At 35.9% G+C, this 20,539-nt stretch overlaps 1 protein-coding gene across 25 annotated transcripts in view; it reads right to left on the bottom strand.

Annotated features, from left to right (window-relative positions):
• PALS2 (protein associated with LIN7 2, MAGUK p55 family member) overlaps positions 1-20,539 on the bottom strand; it is a 114,297-nt gene that overhangs the window by 52,187 nt on the left and 41,571 nt on the right. For 8 of the 25 annotated variants that reach the window (XM_009452527.5, XM_009452524.5, XM_054687204.2 and 5 more), the window contains 1 exon segment: positions 11,602-11,720. The exons of 1 other annotated variant lie outside the window; for it this stretch is intronic. In XM_009452527.5, the coding sequence (XP_009450802.1) occupies positions 11,602-11,718 (117 nt within the window). In that variant the 5' untranslated portion in view covers positions 11,719-11,720. 25 annotated transcript variants of the gene reach the window in all.

Here is a 20,539-nt window from a genome sequence, read left to right as displayed (position 1 = left end):
AAGGTTGCAAGATATGTAAGATCAATATACAAAAATCAATTATATTTCTATACACTAGCAATGAAAAATCTGAAAATGAAATTTAAAAAACAAATCCATTCATAACAGCAGCAAAAAGAATAAAATACCTAGGAGTATAACTAACAAAACAAGTGCAAAACTTACACTCTGAAAATTATAAAACATTGTTGAAAGAAATTAAAGACTTAAATAAATGTTTATGGATTAGAAGACATCACTGTTAAGATGGCAATACTCCCCAGAACGAACTACGGATTCAATGCAATGCCTATTGGAATCCTAAGTGACATGTTTATAGAAATTGACAAACTGATTCTAAAATTCTTATAGAGTTGCAAAGGGATCCAGAACAGTGAAAACTATCCTGAAAAAGAACAAAATGGGAGTACTTACATTTCCTGATTTCAAAAAGTACTACACAAGAGTTATCAAAACATGATGCTGCCACAAGGAAAGATCTATAGATCAATGGAATAGAATTGAAAGTAAAAAAATAAAACCACATGTCAGTGGCCAACTGTTGCACGTTAAGACAAAGGTGCCCAAAACCACTCAATGGGGAAAAAATATTCCTTTCAACAAATGGTGCTGAAACACCATTTGAAAGTCCAACAAATGGACTAGAGAAGCACATGTAAAAGACAGAAGTTGGTGCCTAACATAATATCGTGTACAAAAAACTAACTTAAAATGGATCCAACACCTAAATGTAAGAGCTAAAACTATAAAGCTCTTCGGAAACACAGGGGTAAATCTTCATGACCATGGATTTAGCAAAGGATTCTTACATATAAGACCAAAATCACAAGGCAACAAAAGACAAAAAGACAACTTGGACTTCATCAAATTAAAAGCTTCTGTGCTTCGGCCGGGCGTGGTGGCTCACGACTGTAATCCCAGCACTTTAGGAGGCCGAGGCGGATGGATCACGAGGTCAGGAGATCGAGACCATCCTGGCTAACACGGTGAAACCCTGTTTCTACTGAAAGTACAAAAAATTAGCCGGGTGTGATGGCGGGCGCCTGTAGTCCCAGCTACTCAGGAGGCTGAAGCAGGAGAATGGCATGAACCCAGAAGGCAGAGCTTGCAGTGGGCCGAGATCATGCCACTGCACTCCAGCCTGGGCGGCAGAGCAAGACTCCATCTCAAAAAAATAAAAATAAAAAACAAAAAACAAAAACTTCTGTGCTTCAAAAGGCACTAAGAAGAAAGTAAAAAGATAATCTATATAATGGGAGAAATATTTGCAAATGATATATCTCATAAAAGACTTGTACCCAGAATACATAAAAGACTCTCACAACTTCATAATAAAAATAAATATGACTCAATTTAAACATGGGCAAAGAATCTAAACAGATATTTCTCCAAAAAATATGTACAAATGGTCAATAAGCACATGAAAAGATGCTCAATATCATTAGTCTCCAGGGAAACACAAATCAAAACCACAATAAAATACCACTTCACACCCACTAGGACAGTTAAGAACCAAAAAATCAAATTATAACAAGTGTTGAAGATGATACAGAGATATTAGAACTCTTGTACACTACTGGTGGGAATAAAAAATGGTACAGCTACTATGGATAACAGTCCGGCAATTCCTCAATGAAACACAGTTACCTAGATATATATCCAGGAGAAATAAAAACTATGTCTACATAAAAGTGTGTCCAAGAATGTTTATGGCAGCATTATTCATAATATAGGTTGAATATCCCCAATCCAAAAATCTAAAATCCCAAATGCTACAAAATCCGAAACTGAGAATTTTCCTAAATTAATGATGGACACCAAACCACAGATCCACGAGACTCATAGAACACTGTGCAGGATAAAAACCCCGAATTCTAAGTCTAGGTATATTATATTCAAACTGCAGAAAATAAAAAACAGAATACTGAAAGATCGGGGTGGGGGGGGGAACCTTACCTGCAGAGGAGCAAGCATAAGAATTATATTGAACTCTTCAGGAAACATGCAAGCAGAGAATAGAGTGAAATCTTTAAATGTTGAAAGAAAAAAAAAAAAAAAAAAAACTCCACCAACCTGGAATTACCTATCCAGTAAAGTTATCATAAAAAAGTTAAAAAAAAAAAGGACTTTTTCAACAAAAATTGAGAATATTTGTTTTCAAGACAGTACACCTGTCTTGCAAGAAATGTTAAAAAGACATTCATCAGAAAGAAGGAAAATGATGTAAGTGCAAAACTTGGGTTGATATAAAGACGAGTGCTAGAGAAAAAAAGGTAAAATAAAATCTTTTATTTTTCTTATTCCTAATTGATTTAATAGATAATAGTTTTATTCACAACAATGTATTTGATTATTATAGCTTATGAATAAATGAATGGCAGCAATATTATATGGGACAGGAAACAGTGTTATTTATAAGGTAGTTGCACTGTAAGTGGTATGGTGTTATTCGAAAGTATATTAGATTGCAAACGTATATTGCAAAATCAAGGAGAACTGCTAAAAAGTTTTTTTTTTAAAGTCTAACATGCTGAGAGAGAGAAAAAGTTGAAATTACATACAATGTTTAGTTAAAGCAGAGAAAACAGAAAATGAGTGAGAGACACAAGGAAAAAAGGAAGGCAGGCAGGCAAGCAGGCAACAAATACAAAACAGTAACAGTATGAAAGACATTAATCAAATTATATCAAACATGTAAACATCAGTGATCTAAAGCACTTAAAAGAGACTGTTGGCTGGATGTGGTGGCTCACACCTGTAATCCCAGCATTTTGGGAGGCCGACGTGGGCAGATCACAAGGTCAGGAGATTGAGACCACCCTGGCCAACGTGGTGAAACCAGTCACTACTGAAAATACAAAAATAAGCTGGGCGTGCCTGTAATCCCAGCTACTTGAGAGGCTGAGGCAGGAGAATTGCTTGAACCAGGGAATCGGAGGTTGCAGTGAGCCAAGATGGCACCACTGCACTCCAGCCTGGCAACAGAGCGAGACTCCGTCTAAAAATAAAAAAACAAAGAGACTGTCAGAGTGACTTAAAAAAGATCGAATTACATGTTGTCTACCAGAAACTTACTTTAAATACAAAGATATAGAGAGATTAAAACTAAAGGTATGGAGAAAGGTGTATCATGCTAACATTAACTAAAGAAAACTGGAGTAGCTATATTAATTTCAGACAGGGCAGACTTCAGATCAAGAAAAATTATTGGGAACAAAGAGAGGCATTACATAATGATAAGAGTTAATTCTCTGAGACGATATAACAATCTTAGTGAATGTGTGTTTAACAAAAGAGCATTAAAATATGGGAGGTAAAATCTGACAGAACTGCAAAACGAGATAGGTTAATCTACTATTATAGTTGAAGGTTTCAACATTCTACTAGCTGTACAGGCATAGCTCAGAGATACTGCAGGTTCTGCTCAAGATAACCACAATAAAGCAAATACTGCAACAAAGTAAGTCACACAAATTTTTTTGTTTCCCTGTGTATATAAAAGTTATGTTTACATGACAAGGTGATCTATTAAGTGTGCAACTGCAATATGTCTAAAAGACAATAAACATATCTTAATTTAAAAATACTTTAGAGGTTAAAATGCTAAGGATCAGAGCCTTCAGAGAGTCAAAATCTTTTTGCCTGTGTAAGGTCTTGTCTTGATGCTGATGGCTGCTGACTGATCAAGGTGGTGGTTGCTGAAGGCTTGGGTGGCTGTGGCAATTTCTTAAAATAAGACAATAATAAGGTTTGCCACATTGATGGACTCTCCTTTCATGAAAGATTTCTCCATAGCATGCAATGTTGTTTGAGAGCATTTTATCCAAGCAAAACTTTCAAAATTGGAGTCAATTCTTTCAAACTGCTCCTGCTTTATCACCTAAACTTTATGTAATATTTGTAATCCTTTGTTATCATTTCAACAATTTTCACAGCATCTTCACCAGGAATAGATTCAATCTGAAGAGACCACTTTCTTTGCTCCTCCACAAGAAGCAACTCCTTATCTGTTCAAGTTTTATCATGACATTGCAGCAATGTAGTCACATCTTCAGGTTCCACTTCTAATTCTTGTTTTCTTGTTTCCAACACATCTAAAGTGACTTCCTCCACTGAAGTCTTGAATCCCTCAAAGTCATCCATGAGAGCTGGACTCAACTTCTCCCCAACTCATGTGAATGTTGATATTCTGACCTTCTCCCATGCATCACAAATGTTCTTAATGGCATCTATAATAGTAAACCCTTTCTGGAAGGCTTGCAATTTACTTTATCCAGATCCATTAGAGGAATCGAAATCTATGGCAGCTGTAGTCCTATGAAATGTATTTAACTAAGACTTGAAAGTCAAAATTACCCCTTAATCCATGAGTAGAAGAGATGTTGTGTCTGCAGGAATGAAAACAACATTCCTCTCTTTGTACATTTCTGTCCGAGCTCTTGGGTGACCAAGTGTGTTGTCAATAACCAGTAGTATTTTGAAAGAAATCTTTTTTTCTGAGCAGTAAATCCCAACAGTGGGGTTAAAATATGCAGCACACCATGCTGTAAACAGATGTGCTGTCAGCTAGGTTTTGTTGTTCCAGTTAGAGGGCACAGGCAGAGTAGAATTCGCATAATTCTTAAGGGCTCTAGGATCTTCAGAGTGGTAAATGAGCATTGGCTTCCACTTAAAGTCATCAGCTGCATAAGCTCCTAACCAAAGAGTCAGCCTGTCCTTTGAAGGCAGGTATTGACTTCTCTCTAGCTGTGAAAGCTCTAGATGTTCTTCCAAAACAAGGCTGCTGTGTCTGCATCGAAAATCTGTTGTTAAGTGTAGCCACTGGAATCAATGATCTCAGCTAGATCTTCTGGGTAACTTGTTGCAGCTTCTTCTTCTTTTTTTAAAAAAATTATTATTATACTTTAAGTTCTGGGATAATGTACAGAACGTACATGTTTGTTACATAAGTACAAATGTGCCATGGTGGTTTGCTGCACCCATCAACCCATCATCTACATTAGGTATTTCTCCTAATGCTATCCCCCCACCCCTTGCCTCCCAAACCCCCGACAGGGATCGGTGTGTGATGTTCCCCTCCCTGTGTCCATATGTTCTTCATTGTTCAACTTACACCCACTTAAAAGAGAACATGCGGTGTTTGGTTTTCTGCGCCTGTGTTATTTTGCTGAAAATGATGGTTTACAGCTCTATCAATGTCCCTGCAAAGGGCGTGAACTCATCATTTTTTATGGCCGCATACTATTCCATGGTGTATATGTGCCACATTTTCTTTATCCAGTCTATCATTGATGGGCATTTGGGTTGGTTCCAAGTCTTTGCTATTGTGAATAGTGCTGCAATAAACATACATGTGCATGTGTCTTTATAGTAGAATGATTTATACTCCTTTGGGTATATACCCAATAATGGGATTGCTGGGTCAAATGGTATTTCTAGTTCTAGATCCTTGAGGAATTGCCACACTGTCTTCCACAATGCTTGAATTAATTTACACTCCCAGCAACAGTGTAAAAGTATTTCTATTTCTCCACATCCTCTTCAGTATCTGTTGTTTCCAGACTTTTTCATGATTGCCATTCTAACTGGTGTGAGAAGGTATCTCATTGCAGTTTTGATTTGCATTTCTCTAATGACCAGTGATGATGAGCATTTTTTCATGTGTCTGCTGGCTGCATAAATGTCTTCTTTTGAGAAATGTCTGTTCATATCCTTTGCCCACTTTTTGATGGGGTTGTTTTTTTCTTGTAAATTTAAGTTCCTTGTAGAGTCTGGATATTAGCCCTTTGTCAGACGGATAGCTTGCAAAATTTTTCTCTCATTCTGTAGGCTGCCTGTTCACTCCGATGATAGTTTCTTTTGTTGTGCAGAAGCTCTTTAGTTAGATCCCATTTGTCAATTTTGGCTTTTGTTGCAATTGCATTTGGTGTTTTAATCATGAAGTCTGTGCCCATGCCTATGCCCTGAATGGTACTGCCTAGGTTTTCTTCTAGGGTTTTTATGGTCTTAGGTCTTACGTTTAAGTCTTTAATCTATCTTGACTTAATTTTTGTAATAAGGTGTAAGGAAGGGGTACAGTTTCAGTTTTCTGCATATGGCTAGTTTTCCCAACATCATTTATTAAATAGCGAATCCTTTCCCCATTGCTTGTTTTTGTCTGGTTTGTCAAAGACCAGATGGTTGTAGATGTGTCATGTCATTTCTGAGGCCTCTGTCCTGTTCCAGTGGTCTATATATTTGTTTTGGTACCAGTACCATGCTGTTTTAGTTACTGTAGCCTTGTAGTATAGTTTGAAGTCAGGTAGCGTGATGCCTCCAGCTTTGTTCTTTTTGCTTAGGATTGTCTAGGCTATACCGGCTCTTTTTTGGTTCCATATGGAATTTAAAGTAGTTTTTTCTAACTCTGTGAAGAAAGTCAATGGTAGCTTGATGGGAATAGCATTGAGATTATAAATTACTTTGGGCAGTATCACCACTTTCATGATATTGATTCTTCCTATCCATGAGCATGGAATGTTTTTCCATTTGTTTGTGTCCTTATTTCCTTGAGCAGTGGTTTGTAGTTTTCCTTGAAGAGGTCCTTCACATCCCTTGTAAGTTGTATTCCTAGGTGTTTTATTCTCTTTGTAGCAATTGTGAATGGAAGTTTGCTCATGATTTGGCTCTCTTTTTGTCTATTATTGGTGTATAGGAATGCTTGGGATTTTTGCACACTGATTTTGTATCCTGAGACTTTGCTGAAGTTGCTTATCAGCTTAAGGAGCTTTTGGGCTGAGACAATGGGGTTTTCTAAATATGTCATCTGCAAAAAGAGATAATTTGACTTCCTCTCTTCCTATTTGAATACGCTTTATTTCCTTCTCTTGGGCCAGAACTTCCAATACTACGTTGAATAAGAGTGGTGAAAGAGTGCATCCTTGTCTTGTGCCAGTTTTCAAAGGGAATACTTCTAGCTTTTGCCCATTCAGTATGATATTGGCTGTTGGTTTGTCATAAATAGCTCTTATTTTGAGATATGTTCCATCAATACCTAGTTTATTGAGTGTTTTTAGCATGAAGAGGGGCTGAATTTTGTCAAAGGCCTTTTCTGCATCTATTAAGATAATCATGTGATTTTCATCATTGGTTCTGCTTATGTGATGGATTATATTATGCATTTGTGCATGTTGAACCTGCCTTGCATCCCAGGGATGAAGCCAACTTGATCGTGGTGGATAAGCCTTTTAATGTGCTGCTGGATTCGGTTTGCCAGTATTTTATTGAGGATTTTCACATCGATGTTCATCAGGGATATTGGCCTGAAATTTTCTTTTTTGTTGTGTCTCTGTCAGGTTTTGTTATCAGGATGATGCTGGCCTCATAAAATGAGTTAGGGAGGAGTCTCTCTTTTTCTGTTGTTTGGAATAGTTTCAGAAGGAATGGTACCAGCTCCTGTTTGTATCTCCGGTAGAATTTGGCTGTGAATCTGTCTGGTCCTGGGCTTTTTTTGGTTGGTAGGCTATTATTACTGTCTATTTCAGAACTTGTTAGTGGTCTATTCAGGGATTTGACTTCTTCCTGGTTTAGTCTTGGGAGGGTGTTTTGTGTCCACGAATTACTTATCCATTTCTTTTAGATTTTCTAGTTTATTTGCAGAGAGGTGTTTATAGTATTTTCTGATGGTAGTTTATATTTCTGTGGGATCAGTGATGGTATCCCCTTTACCATTTTTTATTGTATCTATTTGATTCTTCCCTCTTTTCTTCTTTATTAGTCTGGCTAGCGGTCTATCTATTTTGCTAATCTTTTCAAAAAACCAGCTCCTGGATTCAATGATTGTTTTTTGAAGGGTTTTTCATGTCTCTATCTCCTTCAGTTCTGCTCTGATCTTAGTTATTTCTTGTCTTCTGCTAGCTTTTGAATTTAATTGCTCTTGCTTCTCTAGTTCTTTTAATTGTGATGTTAGGGTGTTGATTTTAGATCTTTCCTGCTTTCTCCTGTGGGCATTTACTGCTATAAATTTCCCTCTAAACACTGCTTTAGCTGTGTCCCAGAGATTCTGGTACATTGTGTCTTTGATCTCATTGGTTTCAAAGTACTTATTTATTTCTGCCTTAATTTCATTATTTACCCAGTAGTCATTTAAGAGTAGGTTGTTCAGTTTCCATGTAGTTGTATGGTTTTGAGTTTCTTAACCCTGAGTTCTAATTTGATTGCACTGTGGTCTGAGAGATTCTTTGTTATGATTTCCGTTCTTTTGCATTTGCTGAGGACTGACTTCCAATTATGTGGTCCATTTTAGAATAAGTGCTATGTGGCGCTGAGAGGAATGTATATTCTGTTGATTTGGGGTGGAGAGTTCTGTAGATGTCTATTAGGTCCACTTGGTCCAAAGCTAAGTTCAAGTTCTGAATATCCTTGTTAATTTTCTGTCTTGTTGAGCTGTCTAATATTGACAGTGGGGTGTTAAAATCTCCGGCTATTATGGTGTGGGAGTCTAAGTCTCTGTAGGTCTCTAAGAACTTGCTTTATGAATCTGGGAGCTCCTATATTGGGTACATATATATTTAGGATAGTTAGCTCTTCTTGTTGCATTGATCCCTTTACCATTATGTAATGCCCTTGTCTTTTTTGATCTTTGTTGGTTTAACGTCTGTTTTATCAGAGATTAGGATTGCAATCCCTTTTTTTTTGCTTTACATTTGTATGGTAAATCTTCCTCCATCCATTTATTTTGAGCCTGTGTGTGTCATTGCACATGAGATGTGTCTCCTGAATACAGCAGACTGGTGGGTCTTGATTCTTTATCCAATTTGCTGGTCTATGTCTTTTAATTGGGGCATTTAGCCATTTACATCTAAGGTTAATATTATGTGTGAATCTGATCCCGTCATTATAATGCTAGCTGGTTATTTTGCCCATTAGTTGATTATTAAAAAGGCAGTAACTGCAAAGGGGAATAAAGTGAAATGCAAAAGTATAGGGTTTACCTATATTTCTTCTTCCCTCTCTCCTTTCTTTCTGGAATACAAACTACATATATATTAGATATTTTGAGTATGTTTCACATATTGTTATCTTTTTTTCATTCTTTCTTCTCTATTAGTTTTTGCTTGAATATTTTCTAATAACCTATCTTTAAATTCACTTATTCCCTCTTCTGTTGTGTCTAGTCTTCTATCAGTGAACTAATTTCAGATACTGTATTTTTGATCCTAAAATGTTCATTTGATTATCTTTTATTCTGATTTTCTAAAAATATTTTACATGTTTTTTTCCCTTTTCTTCTATTAAAAGTACATTAATAAGTTATTTTCAAATCCTTGTGTATAAATGCCAATAAAAGAACCATTTATGGGACTGCCTCTGTTGTTTTTCTCATGATTAGTGGCCAGATATTTCTGCCTCTCTGCATATCTAGCAATGTGTGCCTCTTTTTTCCTTCTATTTGTTATACTGAGAGTGCTAGGCTGCTGTGACTTACTATTTCTTTCTTGGAAGTGGAATTCCTCCTCTATTCCTGGGATTTTTTTTAACCTATATTATAGGAATATTGAACTACCATTGTTTTTCCTTATTAAGAATCTGCCTGGATGTTGCATATTATTGGATAACTCTTTGCTTTATTTCATTTTTATCATCAAAAGAGTACAGTAGCACCTTACCTGCTCAAAAGTCATCCAACCATTGCAACTGTTAAGAATAATGAACAAGATAATCCTCTAAAAGACCAACATCAATGGCATAAAACCAGTAAATTTTTACTCCCACCAGTTTTTAAGAATAAGCATACACAAACATACACATACCCCATCACCCGGTGTTGGAGTAGGTAGAACACAGAATTTGATGATAGAACACATGGCCTAAACCTCATCTGTCTTTTGCTAGCAGAGAGACCTTAGACACAACACTTATTTACTGAGTCTTACTTTTCAATTCAAAAGTTGTTGAAAGATAAAACAGTATATTTTAAATTCATAAAGTTGTTGTGAAGACAAAACAGTGTATTTTAAAGACCTTTGCAAACTATAAACATTTGTTAGTGCATTATATAGTTTTAAATCTATAGATCAAAAGCTATAAATTAAATAAACATAGAGATAACAGTGTAACAGCTACATGGACAATAACTGACAATCAACAGAAAAACATCAAGAAAAGAGTAAAAAACCATTTTAAAAGTACAATAAGAACCCAGGTAAACTATTTAACAGAAATCTAAACAGTTCCTAATAATTTCAACAGACCCTGGAGCTATTACTTTAAAACAGTAGGAATTAATGTTTATGACAAGTTTGAATCTGAAACAATACCCTGCACATTATTATTAAAATATAAAAATATCTAATGAACATTGGAAAGGCTATAGTAAAAAATGACTAAAATAAAAATTCCAGTTGGATGATCTGCAAATGGATTCGTTTCTACTTAAGGGCCTTTATACCATGTGATTTTAGCATAAGTAAACATGTAAATAAAATGAAGAATCTGTATCACTGGCCAGGCCTGGTGGCTTATGCCTGTAATCCCAGGAGGCCAAGGTGGGTGGATCATGTGAGGTCAGGAGTTCGAGACCAGCCTGCACCAACATGGTGAAACCCCTCCTCTACTAAAAATACAAAAATTAGCCAGGGGTGGTGGCACACGCCTGTAGTCCCAGCTACTCGGGAGGCTGAGGCAGGAGAATCACTTGAACCCAGCAGGCAGAGGTTGCAGTGAGCTGAGATCGTGCCAGTGCACTCCAGCCTGGGTGACAAAGTGAGACTTCCTCTCAAAAAAAAAAAAAAAAGAAGAAGAAGAATCTGCATCATTAATTCACTCTCACTAATAGAAAACCTTGTAAAAGGAGGTATTTTTCAGAGGTCTTGGAAGAAAACAAGTAACAGACTTTGGATAAGAAAAAAATCACAGAAGAGAGTGAAATCAACATTCTCATAGAGCAAAAACCAAAAGGAACAAGATGGCTCTATGAAGAAAAGATCAAAGAAGGCATGTGGCATAGATTCTTGAAAGCAAGAGTCATTTGGGGGAACTCTAAAGAATGGTATAGCAGGTTTGTAAAATAGGTAATACATTAAGCTTTAGCATATAATAATTATTTAATAAAAATGGTTGTAAAGTATACTTATCAATGAGTTAAAGAGATTACTCCAGAGTTGACTAGGGAAACAGACTTAAAATACCAGGCTTATGCAACAAATAACAAAATTTCAAAAAAGCACTAGATAAAGGAAGTCAAGAACTTACATGAAAAGTAGGTACACAGTCTAATGCAAAAGAAGAAAATCAGTACTTTGCCATTGTTGAAAATGGAAATAGGATCAGGATCTTTTTCACAGGCCCTGTTAAAACACAACTGTGCAGGTATGATTTCTCTAAACCTTAAAGGCATTACGCCAAAACTAAGAGTCATTTCATCCTGTATTTAAAGTCAGAGTAGAAAAGAGAAAAATGGTCTAATTTTTGCATATGTTAAGATTTCATTATGTGCTGAATGTTTTTATTTGCTAACTAAACCTAATGTATATCAACCAAATTCTAAAAGAGTAATATCTGAAAATATCTCTATAAAAACTAAGTCCAAAATAATTCAGTAATCTTATGAATAAATCTATATACCTTAGCAAGTGATTTTACAATAGGATTCTCCATAATTCCCTTGAGGAAAATTAGGTCTATTTCTTCTGCTCCAGTAGACGAGGGCAGCTCCGTAAGGTTTTCCAAGACTTGCTGCATTGCTGCTGAGATAAAAGCAACATAAAAACAAACAAACAAACAAACAAACACCTTAAATTTCAACCCGTTATGGAGTAAGATTATTTTAATAATGCAAATAGACATTAAGAATACTCTTTGGAAAAATAACATTTTAAAAAATGAAATTGTTAAACAGTATGAGTTTCAAATTGACTTCCCAGGAATTAATAGCAGGATAGATTTTTATATGTAATTTGGACTTTATCAGACTACCTTACACATACTTACAACCTTGCACTTGCTCTGTATTTTTCAAATTTAAAAACATTACTCAAGAAAAAACAGAAAATTCAAACAGACTTATAAGAAGGAAAAAGTCTAATTTAGGAATCAGAAACTTCCCACAAGCTCAGAACCAGCCTTCACTGCTGAATTCTATCAAACAATTAAAAAAGAATTAAAACCAATACTTCACAAACTCCTTCAAAAAAAAAAAAAAAAAAGGGAAGAGAAGGAAACACCTTCCAACTCATTCTATGAGACCAATTACCCTGATACTAAACCCAACAACATCACACACACAAAAATTACCGCCAATCTCTCCTAGAAATACAAATGCAAAAATCTTAAACAAAATACTGAATCCAGTGACATATACAAACAATTGTATATAATGGCCAAGTTCACTTTATCCCAGGAATGAACGAGTGGTTCAACAGATAAAAACTCAACAGACTCTATTAACAAAACCAAGAACAAAACCAAATGACACTTCAGACAAAGAAAATCATTAGACAAAACCCAAAACTCTTTCATAATAAAAACATTCACCAAACTAAAAATAGAAGGGAAATTCTTCTCTCTGATAAAAGGCTTCTATGAAAAACCCACAGCTAATATCATACTTAATGGTGCTTTTACTCCTAATAAGGAATAAAATAAGGCTGTACACTTTTGGCATTTTTATTCAACTTTGGATTGGAGGTTCTAGACAGGGCTGTTAAGCAAAAAAAAAAAAAAGAAAAAAGAAAAAGAAAATAAAAGGCATCCAGACTAGAAAGCAATAAGTAAAACAATTTATATTTGCAGATCATATGATTCTGTATATGGAAAATCCTAATATACAAAAATTTATTATCATTAATATGTGAGTTCACCAAGGTTTCAGTACACAAGATTAATACAAAACAACCAATATGTTGTTACACATAGTGTATTTCTATACACTGGTGACAAACAATCCAAAAATGAAATTAAGAAAACCATTCCTTTTACAGTAGCATCAAAGACAATAAAATACTGAGAAATAGATGTAACAGAAGTAGTACAAAATTTGTACAATGAAACTATAAAACATCATTGAAAGAATGAAAGATCTAAATAAAGGGAATGACATCCCATGTTCATGGATCAGAGGACTTATTATTAAAATGGCAACAATTCCCAAATTAACCTACAGGTTTAATACACTCCCTATCAAAATCTGAACTGCCTTTTCTTCTTTTGTAGAAATTGACAAGCTCATTCCATTCATATGGAAACTCAAAAAAACCAGAATAGCCAAAAGAGTCTTCAAAAAGAACAACAAAGTTGGAGACCTCACACTTCTCAATTTCAAAACTTACTAAAAAGCTACAGTAATCAAGACTGTGTGGAACTAGCATATAGACATACATACAACTCAACAACAGGCTAGAAACAAATCCATACATTTATGGTCAATTGATTCTGACAATGTGCCAAGACAATTCAATAAAGAAAAAAATAGTTTTTTCAACAGCTGGTGCTGGGACAACATATGTACATGTAAGAGAGTGACGCTAGACCCCTCCCCTCACTCAATATTATAATCTTAATTTTATTAGTTTTATCTCTTAGCTCATAGAATAAATCAACAGTAAATACAGAAGTCGTTTTTAATATTAACTTTTATTTTTATTAAAGTAAAATATAAACACTGTTAAAAGTCAGATTGTAGTACTAAATGGCTTATAAAATACAGTTTTCTGTTCCATGCTGCTTACCCTTCTCCCAACTTATCCTACTCCCAGAAGTAATTACTAGGAATTTAATTGTTTCTTCTAATCAGATCTGTTCGTAGTTTCTCTTCTTTCTGGATAATATGCTAACATTGCTACTTTGTGATTGACCCATTTTGGACATTGTCTATTTTCTGTTAGAATACTAGAGGTTTCAGCTTTTACTTTCCCTATCTTCAGACTCTCAATTTTTAAAAACAAAATCAATAGTGTTTTTCATATGGAACTCTTAAGTTTTTTCCAAATGTTCCAACAAGCTTCTCACATTTTTACCAGTATTTTTCTAAATATTCAAATATTTTTCTAATACTCTATCAGACCTATTTCCTGTCTTCTATCCCTGATCTCCCTCACAAAGCATTCTCTTGTATGTTAACTTGGACAGGTTCATCCATGGGGGTTTCATGGATGACTGACAATTTTTGAAGGTAAAGAAGCGAACAAGAGGACAATGTGCACTTGACAAAGGAGAAGGAAAACAAGTATTGGATTAACATGAAGAAAGATGACATAAGAAGTAAAGAATATAAACTAAGCTACTTAGTAATTTTGCTTAAGGTCAACAAGTTACCTTTAAGTGGGCAGGGAACAATAGAATCAATTTTTAAAAGTACTTTTGTCCTGTGGCTATAAATGTGGTTAGCAGTACTTCTCATTATTTATTTTTCTTTCTTTTGACATTGTACATTTGTTTTTATTTTTAGCTTTTATTATGGAAAACTTCAAACATATGTGAAGAAAACAGAATAATATAATAAACCACACAATGATCAGCTCCAACAATTAGCAACTCATGGTCAACCTTGTTTCACACTCCTATATACTTTCTACCTTATATAACTTTGAAGCAAATTCCAGAAATCCTATTTCAATGTATATGTCTCAAAGATCAGCACTCCTTTTAAACAACATAACCAAAATACTGTTAGCAATAGTATCAAATTAGCAATACCTAGCAAATTAACAGTAATTCCTTAATGTTATCAAATGTTTAGTCAGTGTTCATAACGCCAGTTGTACTGAAGATTTTTTAAAAATGTACCTTCTGTATTGATTCTTGAAGTGCTTGTTTTTTTTTCAAATTGGTGTTTAAGTCAGTAGAAAAGTGAAACAAATTGTGAAATAGATCTTTGGTTATTTTAAAGATCTTTATAAGTTGTTACTGATTCTTAATCATATGGAATTTAATCTAGAAATGGATAAACTTGACAACATCCCTTGTCCTGGGAAAGAAATCTCAAATATTATAATGCTGTCAATCATTCTCAAATTAGTTTGTACATTTGGTGGATTTATAGTCAAAATACAATACATAGTTCTTTTAAACTATATTATCCTAAAAGCATATGAAACGATAAAGAAAAACCATGTGACAAAATTATAACAAATAATGAGAGATGGGCCTAATCCCAACTTAGTAAAAGTGATTCTGCAGTCTCTCACCAAAATGATGAACAATAGAATGTGAGCTGGTACCTTCTTACAGAAATCTCTCCTGCTGTTTAGCTGCTTAAAATGGAAATGGCTGTCCTTTGTTACCAAATCCCTTTTTTCTCCAAACTTCAAATAATGTACTTTCGTGATTTTTTTTAAAGTAGCAAAATGATTTAGTCCTATAAAATATTAAAACATAAATCTATAATAATTATTCAGATATGGATAAACACAAGACAACTCTAGTATATGTAAAAACTTAATATATAAAATAAGAGGCTCTCTGGAATGGGAGCCTTACAAAGTTAAGATAGGAGCCAGAAAAACAGGGAAGTTTTTCCCATTTACTTAGAGATTTCAGGAAGAAAGGAGAGTCTAAACTCAAAAAGTAAGTTACCTACAAGTTCCACTCCTTCTCAATAATCACTAGAGGAGATAAACATTTTAATCAGACCCTAGATTCAATAACACATAAATGGGATTCTTTTTTCTTTTTTGAGACGGAGTCTCGCTCTGTTGCCCAGGCTGGAGTGCAGTGGCGGGATCTCGGCTCATTGCAAGCTCCGCCTCCCAGGTTCACGCCATTCTCCTGCCTCAGCCTCCCGAGTAGCTGGGACTACAGGAACCCACCACCACGGCCAGCTAATTTTTTGTATTTTTTAGTAGAGACGGGGTTTCACCGTGTTAGCCAGGATGGTCTCCATCTCCTGACCTCCTGATCCGCCCACCTCAGCCTCCCAAAGTGCTGGGATTACAGGCGTGAGCTACCGCGCCCAGCCATAAATGGGATTCTTACATGCGCTAGAGAAAAATTAATAGATTTAATCTAGACTCTTCAGTTACAAATATGAATAAACCATGAATCACCAATCACTTATGAAAACTAGCAGCATGCATTAGACTAACCAAATTCAACAAACAAAAGCATGAGCCTCCAGAGAAACAGAATTACTACCAAATAAAAAGAGAGGAAAACAAAAACAAAAACAAAGATTAAATTGTGATACACAGAAAGATCAAGCGGAAGAATACTCCCATTAAAAAAGGGCAAAGAGCAGGAAAGTATGAGTAAACTATTATGGATCACGAAAGACCAAAATTTGCAAGGTAATTAAATCCAGAAACGAATAAAAGGAAAAGCAAAAGTCATCCAATCAAAAGAGATAGATTCAATCAGTAAGTCAGTAAATAGCTGGCTTTTTCAAGTGACCAATTAAATAGACAAATACTTGGCTAGTCTAATCAAAAAAAGACAAGACACGAAGAGTGATGTCAGTAAGATGGCTGACTGTAAGTGTCTGGTGCACATTCCTCCGCTTCAAGAAAGGACCACGGCAATAAACAAACAGCTAAGATTTGACTGGAGTGTTGAAGGGAGAGTGCTGAAGTGCAGCAGGGAAGTGGAGAGGTACCTGTGATGACTGGGAGCCCACAAGGCCAGCGTGGAGGCATCCTGCCTCTGCCATCCCATCCTCCGAACCTGGAATGGCCCAGAGTCAGAAGGGACTTCTCCTTGTGGGAACGGGGGCTTGGTAGGGGAGGAAGGTAATCAGAGGAACCTCAGCAGCCTCCACTCCCACTGCAAACACATGCAATCCTTACTACAGGAGAATCCACAGTCCTTGCAAGCCCTGAGCCCAGTTTGGGGAGCTGCTGTGAATTCACACAGCTGTATTCCCCCAGACTGGGAGCACAAGATCTGCACTTACTCCCTGTGAGCCAAGCTGCTGCAGCATGTCACCGATCATCTTGAGACCAGAACCATTTCTGAAGTACACCCTGCACTTTTCCAGCCTAGGAGTTGTTTTCATTCCACTAAGTCCATACAGGTGTCTGAATGCCACAACCCCAGCTGCACAGAGCCTGAGCACAGGATCTGCTGTGGCTCTGGTCCTGCAGAGCAAGGAAACCAATCCCTGCTGCCAGCACTTCTGGTCAAATAGTCTGGTGGACACATCCAGGGAGAACCCACCCTTGAGCCAGTCACACCACTGTATGCCCTCCCCTGAGCAGCAGAGGTCCCTGAGCAACTGAGCAGCTGACATGTCCCCATGGTGGCCGGGTAGTTGCACACCCATGTCCTGAGCCTGAAAAACAGCCTGGCAGGCTAGCCTCTGGTGAAGATGTCCTTGGACTGGCTCTACATTGGCACCTACGCCCTAAGATACTCCAGGAGGCCTGAACTCAACAAACATGCCCACAGACTGGCTAAGCAGTTGTGCACCCAGCCCAGAACCTAAAAAACAGACTAGTAGGTTCTCCTCTGGCAGACATGCCCCTAGACTGGCCGAGTGGCTGCACACCACCCCTGAGAACTTGAGAAATAGCCCAGTGGCCCCAACCCAGGCATTGTGTCTCCAAGCCAGCCAAGCAGGCATGTGCCCATGCCACCAGCCAGAGTAACAGCCCCATGGCCATAATCCCAGCAAGCCGGACACCAAGTGGGTTGCCTCATCACAGCGTTCACTCATGCACCCCTGACCTGAGAAACAGCCCAGTGAGCCCACCCCTGGCAAAGCTGCACCATCGCAGCCACAAACTCTTGCGGCTTAGGCCACTGAAACACTTACAAACATCACTAAAATTGATTACTGCTGAAGAATCTGCAAAGAGACTACACAAGTGGGTCTACCTAAAGACAAAGTGAATGCACCCCACGCAACCAATACTCTAAGTTTTTTCAACAACTCCATAAAACTGGAAAAGGCAACTTTTCTACCATATGTGTAGAAATAAATCAATGTAGAGCTACATCAAACATGAAAATACAAAGAAACGTGACACTTCCAAAGGAATACAGTAATTCTCCAATAACAGATCCCAATTATTAGGAAATATACAAAATATCACAAAGAGAATTCAAAATAATAATCGTAAGGAAACAGTGAGATACAAAATAATAGATACATGATTCAACAAAATTAGGAAAAATGATTCATTGTTTGAATGAGAAATTCAAAAAGAGAGAGATATTAGAAAACATAAATCTTAGAGCTGAAGAATTCAATGAATGAAATTAGAAGAAAATACAATGAAGAGCTTCAACAAAGGACTAGACCAGGCAGAAGAAAGAATTTCTGAACTTAGGACAGGTCTTTTGAAATAACTAAGGCAGACAAAAAGAAAAAAAGAATAATTTAAAGAATACCATTAAGTGAACAAATATTCACATTATGAGAGTTCCAGAAGAAGAGAAGGGAAACATCATAGGAAATATTTAATGAGCTAGTTGTAAAAAAACTTCCCAAGTCTTGGGAGATAATTGACATTCAGATCCAGGAAGCACAAAAGTCCTCGAATTGATAAAATCCAAACAGTCCTCTCTGGGGCACATCTTACTCAAACTGTCAAAAGTCAAAGACAAAAAGTTCTAAAAACAGCAAAAGAAAAGCATCAAGTCATAGACGAAGAAATCAAAACATCACTACAGAGAACCACTCATCCACAAAAATAAACAATAAGAGAATGTAAGAAACAAGGGATTTTTTTAAAGAGAAAAGAAAACAACAAAATGACAGGAGTAAGTCCTCACATATCAACAACACCCTTGGCTGTAAACGGATTGGATTCCCCAATTAAAAAATATAAACTGGATGAATGGATTTAAAAAACGAGTCAACTACATGTTGCCTACAAGAAACTCATTTCAACTGTGAAGACACACAGAGGGAAAGCAAAGAGATGAAAAAAGATATTCCATGTAAATGAAAACCAAAAGCTACACTTATTTCATTTCAGATAAAACAGACTTTAAAAGTTTTTTCAGTTATTGTAAATATAATGGCTTTCTTGATTTTTAATGTGTGTTGTTTGTATATAGAAATACTACTGATTTTTGTGTATTTATTTTGTATTCTGAAACCTTACTGAATTTACCATTTCTAAGAGTTTTTTTTGTAGAGTCTTTTAGGCTTTTCTTTATTGTAAGATCATGCCATATGTAAACAGTAACAATTTGATTTCTCCCGTTCCAATTTGGATGCCTTTTATTTCTTTCTCCTTTCTGTCACTCTTGCTGGAATTTCCAGTACTGTGCTGAATAAGACTGGTGAGAGTGGATGCTCTTGTCTTGTTCCAGTCCTTAGAGGAAAAGCTCAAAGCTTTTCAGCTTTCAATGGGATATTAGCTGTGGGTTTGCCATATATGGTCATTATTTTGTTAAGGTACATTTCTTCTCTACCTAATTTATTGAGTTTTTATCAGGAAGGAATGTTGAATTTTACAAAATGCTTTTTCTGCATCTATTGAGATGATTATGTGGTTTTTATTTTTCATTCTGTTCATGAGTCACATTTATTGATTTGTGTATGTTGAACCATCGCTGCATCCCTGTAATCCCACTTGATCATGTTGTATGATCTTTTTGATGTGTTGTTGGATTTGGTTTGATAATATTGTTGAGGATTTTTGCATTTATGTTCAGTAGGGATATTGGTCTGTGGTTTTCTTTTTGTGTGATGTCCTTGTCTGGTTTTGGTATCAGGGTTATTTTGGCCTTGTAGAATGAGTTTAGAAGAATTCCCTCCCCTCCAATTTTTGGAATAGTTTGAGAAGATAATTTAGTGGTGAAGCCATCCAGTCCTGGACTTTCCTTTGTTGGGAGTCTTTTTTTTTATTACTGATTCAGTCGTATTATACATTGTTGGTCTGTTCAGGTTTTCTATCTCATCTGGACTCAATCTTGGTAGGTTTTATATGTCCAGGAATTTATTATCTATTTTCTCTAGATTTTCAAATGTATTGACATACAGTTGTTAATAGTCTTCAATGATCCTTGTGTTTCTGTAATATCAGTTATGACATGTTTTGTTTCTGATTTTATTTGGATTTGCTCTTTTTTTCTTGTTGATTTTATCTTTTTAAAAAACCAACTTCTTTTGTTGACTTTGTATTATTTTAGTCTTTACTTTCTGCTCTGATCCTTATTATTTTCTTCCTTTTACTACCTTTGAGTTTGGTTTGTTCTTGTTTTTCTAGTTCCTTCAGATGCAACATTAGGTTATTTGAAATCTTTCTCCTTTTTTGATGCAGGCATTTACTGCTATAAACTAGTCTCTTACTACTGCTTTTGCTGTACCTCACAGGTTTTGATATATTGTGTTTCTATTTTTATTTGTTTCAAGGAATTTTTAAATTTCCTTTTAAATTTCTTCATTCATTGGTCATTCAGGATCATGTGGTTGAAATTCCATGTTTTCGTACAGTTTTATGTTTCTCTTGTTATTGGTTTCTAGTTTTATTTCATTGTGGTCAGATAAGATACTTGATATTATTTTGATTTTTAAAAATTTTTGTGACTTGTATGCCCTAACATATGGTCATAAATGTGGTTGGCAGTACTTCTCATTACTTTTCTTTCCTTTGACATTGTATGTTTGCCTTTATTT

Source organism: Pan troglodytes, chromosome 6 (assembly GCF_028858775.2).
Source record: "Pan troglodytes isolate AG18354 chromosome 6, NHGRI_mPanTro3-v2.0_pri, whole genome shotgun sequence".
NCBI classification, from domain to species: Eukaryota; Metazoa; Chordata; class Mammalia; order Primates; family Hominidae; genus Pan; species Pan troglodytes.
Note: the sequence above shows the minus strand (reverse complement) of the source record. Positions and strands in the feature narration are given on the sequence as shown.